At 41.4% G+C, this 8,422-nt stretch overlaps 1 protein-coding gene across 5 annotated transcripts; it reads right to left on the bottom strand.

Annotated features, from left to right (window-relative positions):
- Positions 1 to 4,104: 4,104 nt before the first annotated feature.
- On the bottom strand, positions 4,105 to 6,081 carry LOC308174809 (uncharacterized protein). Of its 5 annotated transcripts, none has more exons than XR_013937933.1 (9): positions 5,962 to 6,081; positions 5,820 to 5,880; positions 5,689 to 5,739; positions 5,333 to 5,377; positions 5,185 to 5,249; positions 4,946 to 5,063; positions 4,670 to 4,738; positions 4,497 to 4,576; positions 4,105 to 4,235 (listed from the first exon to the last, which is right to left on the bottom strand). XR_013937933.1 is itself a non-coding variant. In XM_080549922.1 (9 exons), the coding sequence occupies exons 1-8, from the start codon at positions 6,006 to 6,008 to the stop codon at positions 4,515 to 4,517; spliced, it is 510 nt and encodes a 169-aa protein (XP_080406048.1). In that variant the 5' UTR covers positions 6,009 to 6,081; the 3' UTR covers positions 4,105 to 4,235; positions 4,497 to 4,514. The 5 variants fall into 5 exon arrangements, 4 of the variants coding, with proteins under 4 accessions (XP_080406048.1, XP_080406050.1, XP_080406049.1 ...); XM_080549922.1 differs by having other exon boundaries at positions 4,497 to 4,568; XM_080549924.1 differs by lacking the exon at positions 4,497 to 4,576 and having other exon boundaries at positions 4,170 to 4,235.
- Positions 6,082 to 8,422: the final 2,341 nt, after the last annotated feature.

Raw genomic sequence — 8,422 nt, 5'->3', positions numbered from 1 at the left:
ATTGAATAGAGCGACATAAGATTTCTGTAGATGATTCGCAATGCATCCTGGTATCAAGGGGTAGCGTACCGTTAGCCCTTCGAAGCTAGTGTGGTCCTGAAATCCCTCGAAACGAAGGGATAGTTAGCCCTCCCCCTTACCCCTAGCCCTCGATGAAATATGAATTGAGACAGCCCTCGCCCTAAACGTGAACGCGCAAATCGAGCCATAGGGGTGAAAACGAAGGGCTAGGGGTGAATTGGGATCGGGCCTTCATCTGTGTCCCGGAAACTGGGGCTATTATGGGATGGCAGTGAAACAGCAGCATGTGAGCCGGTCGCCTCGGAGACCACGGCCCCTCCCCCTCCTGAACGGAAACTAGTTTGGACTTGAGTTACAGAAATGTCTTCTGGTTTGTTTGTTCCTTTTATTTCTTATTCTCATATTGACAAACCATTTTAGTTTGTTATGTTGACGTCCTGTTCACCGTGTTTAAAGCTTCCTTGGCCTCCTTAAGAGTTTGTCGTCACTTGTTGTTTTTTTGCGGTGAATTATTGTAAATAAAATGTAGGGATTTGGGGAGAATGTCGGTTTTGAAACTGAATTAATAAAGAATTGTATTTTTTCTGCTCTTGCTTATGGTGACAGTTCACTCTGTGAGATGGCATCATCTTGTAGAGCTCAGTGTGAAATAATAATAATAATAATATTATTACTAAGAATAATAATTCATTGTATTTATATAGTGCATTTCCGAGGCTCAAAGACGCTGACAATATGGTAGAAACAGAGGACACAGAAACGACAAGCAACTGATAACATGACACATAGAACACAGAGTTAACAACAGATAACATGAGCACATAGAACACAGAGTTAACAACAGATAACATGACACATAGAACACAGAGTTAACAACAGATAACATGACACATAGAACACAGAGTTAACAACAGATAACATGAGCACATAGAACACAGAGTTAACAACAGATAACATGACACATAGAACACAGAGTTAACGAACAGATAACATGACACAGAGTTAACAACAGATAACATGACACATAGAACACAGAGTAAACAACAGATAACATGACACATAGAACACAGAGTTAACAACAGATAACATGAGACACATAGAACACAGAGTTAACAACAGATAACATGACACATAGAACACAGAGTTAACAACAGATAACATGAGCACATAGAACACAGAGTTAACAACAGATAACATGACACATAGAACACAGAGTTAACAACAGATAACATGACACATAGAACACAGAGTTAACAACAGATAACATGACACATAGAACACAGAGTTAACAACAGATAACATGAGCACATAGAACACAGAGTTAACAACAGATAACATGACACATAGAACACAGAGTTAACAACAGATAACATGAGACACATAGAACACAGAGTTAACAACAGATAACATGAGACACAGAACACAGAGTTAACAACAGATAACATGACACATAGAACACAGAGTTAACAACAGATAACATGAGACACATAGAACACAGAGTTAACAACAGATAACATGACACATAGAACACAGAGTTAACAACAGATAACATGACACATAGAACACAGAGTTAACAACAGATAACATGACACATAGAACACAGAGTTAACAACAGATAACATGAGACACATAGAACACAGAGTTAACAACAGATAACATGACACATAGAACACAGAGTTAACGAACAGGCACAGGGAACAATTAACACAGCAATGTCCAGGGGGGGGGGGTGGTATGGTGTAACCCTCGACACAGAGGAATAATGTGTCTGTCTTGGACTTCCTTACCCGCCCGAGCCAGAAGATGGCGCTGTTAGACTGCAATAGCGTGGGTGACGTCATCACTAGTGGACGGAGAAGCGCAGCCTTCAACACGAGTAGGGTCCATCTGCGCGCAACAAATTCAACACCCGGAAATGTGTTATGCAAATATGCAGGCGCGGTATGATGACGTATGGTACATCACATTTCCGGGTGATGGATTTGATGCGCGCAGCGCAGATGGATACACTAGGAGTAAACCATGAATCGCCTTACTACGGCCTTACTACGGTGAAAACTACGGAAAAAAACTAATATGTAGAGTACAGTCCTATCAATTGTTCGAAAAGGAGTAGGAAGAAGCCTGTCCTACCCCTGTTTATACTTAACAATTATGCTTACATTATATAATCCAATTAATTAATACATATATTTCAGTATCATCCGTTCTAATACTTTTTCATTAAAAATAATTTAAACCTTTTTTTAAATAGAGCAATAGAGCAATATTTCTGCTTTCCTTCATATTTTCTTCATATTTTTGACATTAGGAACAAGTTATTAGTGTGATCACGATATCCGACCTCATGTACAATCTGTACTGCAGTAAAAATGTGGAACGCCCTTCCTATAATCTTAAAGGAGTGCAAAACACTGCCCACCTTCAAAACCACTCTCAAAAAACATTTACAGGAGGCTGCAATCCGTAACTGGACCCTCTAAATCAAAAATCAGATTAAAAGACCCGAACTACCCACTGTACATACTTTGTGTTTTGTCCCCCGCCCCCACCTGTGGTGTATGTCCCCACCTGCCCTACCCGCTGTACATACCTGATGTTTTGTTGTATTGTTCTTCCCATGATGGATGTATTTTTATCTTGTAGATAGTAATAGTTATTTGTCTGTATTATCTTGTAGATAGTACTAGTTTGTTTTGTCGGTCTTACATGTAACGATGAATTGAGAATCAAGGACCCCAATTGAAATAAGCCAGTGGCTTTCTTGGGTTTTTATCCTGTTAGTTGACCTTGTATGTAATATGTACTTTCATGTACCTACTTCTGCAAATCTTCTAATAAAGTTTTCAATCAATCAATCAAAATCCTCATAGCTTTTTTCTGTAGTGTAATCAATGGGTTTAAAGTGCTTTTATATTCATTTCCCCATATCTCCACACAGTAACTCAAATAGGGTAAGACAAGACAACAATATAGAGTATACAACATCCTCTGTTCCAGAATATGTTTTGCCCTGCACAATACTGCAATACTCCTTGATACTTTGGATCTAACGTATCTTATATGAGATTTCCAACAGAATTTACTGGGCTTAAAGTGCAGACTCTCAGCTTTAGGTTAAGGGTATTCACATCCAAATTGAAGGAAGGGTTTATGAATTATAGCTCTTATGTATAATAACCAAAAGTAATTAGACAATTGACTCAAAAGCTGTTTCATGGGCCAGTGTGGGCTATTTATTCCTTCATTATTTCTTTATCAATTAAGCAGGTAAAAGGTCTGAGTTGATTCCAAGTGTGGCATTTGCATTTGGAGGCTGTTGCTGTATACGCACAACATGCAGTCAACAGAGCTCTCAATGCAACTGAAACAGGCCATCCTTAGGCTGTAAAATGCACTTCAATTACATCTGGATTGTTTCATTTCAAATCCTTTGTGGTGGCATACAGAGACAAAATTATGGAAATTGTGTCACTGTCCAAATACTTCCAGACCTAACTGTATATAAATAAAAGAATGTCAATGACCCCAGGTGAGGGACTTTATTAGGTCAAACAGGTTTGAGGGGTCAGGCAAAGGACTTGGTGGAGTCAGGCAAGGGTCAGGCGATCATCGTTGTAATCCATGGAGCAGGGCAGGAACCGTGGTGCAAGGTGCTGGGCTGGAGGTGTCCATGGTGCTGAGTGCACACTGATGAGCTAAATAAAACATTCTATTTCTGATGTCAACAGCACTAGGGCTCCTTCACAAAACCCTTACTGGAATCTTCATACACTCTGTGAATTAGTCTTTACTTTCTGATGAGTCAACAGCAATAACCCCATCCAGTGCGACATGTAGATAGCATATATTTAGAATATGTAAAATGCAAACACCAGAAATGCAAGAAAGTTTATGAGGTATACCAAATGGAATTAATAACAAGTGTTACAACCCTTCTGTCTAGAGTAAAATAAGGGCCTAACAGGGTAGAGTGCAGAATGTACAGGTGTGTTGCAACACAAATGCCCAAAAAAAGTGTACAAGGGATCAAATCAATTCAAGCTTTATTTGTATAGCGCATCTCACAAGATACGACTCAATGCGCTTCAATCAAGACATCATTGCTGATTGCACTTTAGCACAAGTGCTCTTTCAACATTGTCTCTATGGTCTTTCAGCTTCCTTTTCTTCTCACATTTTCGACCATATAATGGTGAGACAGCTGCTTCTCACTGTTGAGACAAAATGTTATAAAGAAGTGATTAATAATTAATTTAAGAAACTCACATTCATCAGTGGTTGCAAACTGTCATGGAATTTGTATTAGCACTCTCCTCATGTTTCCAAAATGCATTGCAAATGCAATGCACTAACAAGTCATTGGTCACTCTTCGTTGGTGTTGAACTTGTTGAGCCCTTTCCTAAAATAATAATACAGTGCTTAACCATGTTACAATGAAAAGGTGCAGTTAAGTACTGAATGAGTCACTCACTTTCTTTCCTTGATCATTCTACCTCAAGTGTCCTGATATAAAGTGTGGTTTCACTTTCCAGGCTTCTGACATCTTTGTCCCTGGTAACAGGATACACACATAAGCATGACTATGTGTACAGCTGTGAATGGTGGATAGTATGTTTGTATGCAATAAACTTCATTCACACTAACCAATTCTTTAGGAGGAAAGCTGTAAGGCCTCTTGAAGTACGTGTGGTCCTCGTCAGTGTCCAGTGGCATCTGTACAGAGTCCACCATTATTGCCAGTATGTTTTACATGAAAGGGTTAACTACTTCAAAAAGAGATCCAGGCTGGATTCAGAATGACACAGTACCACTAAACATATTGCATGTGCCATAAAGTTGCATGGAGTATGTGTTTTAGGAGCAGTAGCCCATTCAGAAACAGGCACACGGTCATAGATACTTAGTGAGAGATGCACTGACCATGGTGTTGCTTGCATGACTCCTTTTAACACTTGAATAGGTCCTGAATACAGGTGGGACACTGTCGTGAAGGGTCGCTCTGCCTTCCTCACTAAAGTGAGCAAACTTCCTTCCATATCTGAAATTAACACACATTATCTTCACCGGAAGGTTGAATTGTAGGGCCAGGTGTTACCCCAAAGTCCTCTTGATAATAAATGTACAAATACAATTATTATTTTTGTAGCACTGCAGCATACCCTTCCAGCCCAATGTTTTCCACCAGGACAATACACCACCACCTTCTCAGGAGAGACATGTCATCCTAAAGAAAGAGCAGTTACTCAATTTGCATTCAAAGTCTTATAGCATATTGATATAATGGGTTCTTGTTTTCTTAATACTTACAATGCTGAAGTCAAAGGTAGCCTCCATGGCGAAATACCAGGCATACTGTAATGAGAAAAGACACAAAGACAAGATTACCATGTGACAGCTTATAACTCAGTGAGAAGGTAGTCACACACATCCAATGAAATGTACATGGCTGATAACTCCATAGGAAAGTGATATGAGAGGTCTGCACACATGAATGTTCCTTAATACCTTTTATTGCACACCTTTTTATTTGCAAATGCACAAACAGAATGTTGGTCAGGACTAAGTGGTGGTCAGTCATTGTTACATACATTTACACATTTTTTTGATGGTTTTAAGGAACAATCAAGTGTGCCATATCACTTGGTGGCATTACCATAACTCACCATTATCATGAAGACACCACAGTCATTGCCACTGGTCTGCCTCGGAAGCCCCTGTACGAAGAAAAGTTAGTTAGAGAATAGTAGGTAATTATGACTATAGCTATAATATGATAGTAACATTCAAACAATACCTCCAAATCCAGACCAGTCTTCTCTGTCCAGGATCCCGCAACAATTTTCTCAGCAACACCCCTGGGCAACCAAGAATAAAACTAAGTCAAACAAAGAAGTACACACCTCCTACAGGAGAGAAAAAAGGAACAACATTCGTACCACTGCTGCTTCAGAACCACTTCACACCATGCAAGTCGGTCGATCATGCTTATTTGCAAAAGTTCAATGAGGAGGATTTCTCTGTGTTTCTCTTTCCTTGTGTTGGAAATGTGTCTATTTAAGTCCACTCCAGCTTTCGGGAAGCCAATCCTTTCTGAATGTTGGACAAACAATCAGTACATAATGCATGCATTGCCACAATGCCTCCTGATTGAACACAAGTCTTTAGAAATGGCAGTAACATTAGACAGGTCAGGGGACCGCCAGGACACACATCATAGGCAGGTCAGGGGACCGCCAGGACAAACATCATAGGCAGGTCAGGGGAACGTGACCGCCAGGACACACATCATAGGCAGGTCAGGGGAACGTGACCGCCAGGCAGGTCAGGGGAACGTGACTGCCAGAGCAAAAAATATTTGGGGCAACCTTAATAGTGTTCTGTAGGCTTCAGAGGTGAATCCCCTTGGAGTTTTGAAATACTGCGAATCTAGAAAGAAAATTTCTTTCTGGTGTGGCCTCATTACCTACAGGGAATAACGCATTCTGGACAATAAGCAAAAAGGACACTTTGGGGGTAATACAATAGACACAAACTCACAAGCAAATGGCATATGAAGGTTAAAGCTGAGAAATGCTCAACTACATTGTATGTCTTTATAATCTACTACTGTGGATAATCTACTATCTATAATCTACTCTCTATAATCTACTACTGTGGATGTCATATGTTGCATATAAAGTTATGCTCTGTATATATATATATATATATATATATATATATAACAATTGATAGGACTGTACTCTACATATTAGTTTTTTTCCGTAGTTTTCACCGTAGTAAGGCCGTAGTAAGGCGATTCATGGTTTACTCCTAGTGTATCCATCTGCGCTGCGCGCATCAAATCCATCACCCGGAAATGTGATGTACCATACGTCATCATACCGCGCCTGCATATTTGCATAACACATTTCCGGGTGTTGGATTTGTTGCGCGCAGATGGATACTATAGTTCAACACCGCAGGAACAGGCAGGAAGGTAAAATTACACTGAACGATATTTAATTATTGTTGTTGTTGATGTTATTATTATTATTATTATTATTATTATTATTAATGAAAAGGAAGTCTAGCTAAACCCCGACCTAAGTATGGGAAACCTGCAGGCTAGGCCCAAGCAGGAGACATTCTGGTAACAAAGTAATATAATAATATCAGCTGTCCAGGGATGATGGAGGTTGTATTTATACACATGCTAGGATGCAACGTTTGCAGGAAAAGTGCGATACAAATAAAGGTTATTATATTTATTATTATTATTATTATTATTAATATTATCAACAAGCATTACAAAATGAAAAGGAGGGTTTCCCTGTTACATTATTTACAATAATATTGACTCGCCTACATTTCTCTGGAGTAAAATAATATTTTGGGGGGGGTTGTCCATGTAACCACCAGGACTAGGAGAGGAAGAGAGGACCTAACCCCCCCCCCCCCCCCCCTCATCTTCCTCACACTCTGTGACAAAACACTCAACAACAAAGCAACTGGGATGGAGGAAACCAGGATGGAGGTGACCAGCAGCGAACCCCGACACCCACACAGCTGTGTCACGACCCGCAGCGACCCCCGACACCCACACAGCCGTCCCCAGCTTGCTCCGCCCACGCCGCCCAGCGCCACTGACCAGGAGGAGGAGGAGGAGGAGCCTTGTGACGCCGGAGCCGACGGCGGCAACGACTCCTCGGTCGACGGAAGAAACTCCCGTTCCCACGGCGACCAGGAGGTGGAGGAGGAGGAGGTGGAGGTGGAGGTGGAGGTGGAGGTGGAGGAGGAGGAGGAGGAGGAGGAGGAGGAGGTCCGTAAGCAGCCTCCTCCATACCTCTGCCGGGTGTGCGGTAAAGCGTACGCCTCGGCCCGGTCTCTGAGACACCACAAGTTCGTCCACCGAGGCGGCGGGGGGGAGGAGCCGCCGCCGCCTCACCTCTGCTCCGTCTGCGGGAAAGGTTTCGCCCGCCTGTGTCACTTCAAGAAACACCGGGCGACCCACGAGAAGAGGTCTGTCTCCTAATATTCTGAAACTCTCTGTCTGTCTCCTAACATTCTTGAACTCTCTGTCTGTCTCCTAACATTCTGGAACTCTCTGTCTGTCTCCTAACATTCTGGAACTCTCTGTCTCCTAACATTCTGGAACTCTCTGTCTGTCTCCTAACATTCTGGAACTCTCTGTCTGTCTTCTAATATTCTGGAACTCTCTGTCTGTCTCCTAATATTCTGGAACTCTCTGTCTGTCTCCTAACATTCTGGAACTCTCTGTCTCCTAACATTCTGGAACTCTCTGTCTCCTAACATTCTGGAACTCTCTGTCTGTCTCCTAACATTCTGGAACTCTCTGTCTCCTAACATTCTGGAACTCTCTGTCTGTCTCCTAACATTCTGGAACTCTCTGTCTCCTAA

This window comes from Nansenia antarctica (genome assembly GCF_963989245.1).
Source record: "Nansenia antarctica genome assembly, chromosome: 20".
Classification (NCBI taxonomy): domain Eukaryota; kingdom Metazoa; phylum Chordata; class Actinopteri; order Argentiniformes; family Microstomatidae; genus Nansenia; species Nansenia antarctica.
The sequence above is the reverse complement of the archived record's forward strand: the minus strand, read 5'-3'. Positions and strand labels throughout refer to the sequence as shown.

Coding starts and splice junctions, on each gene's coding strand:
- LOC308174809 (XM_080549922.1), bottom strand. CDS start 6,008: ATGATCGACCGACTTGCATGGTGTGAAGTGGTTCTGAAGCAGCAGTG. Junction 5,881..5,961: donor GTGGTTCTGAAGCAGCAGTG/GTACGAATGTTG, acceptor TTGGTTGCCCAG/GGGTGTTGCTGAGAAAATTG. Junction 4,569..4,669: donor GCTTTCCTCCTAAAGAATTG/GTTAGTGTGAAT, acceptor CCAGGGACAAAG/ATGTCAGAAGCCTGGAAAGT.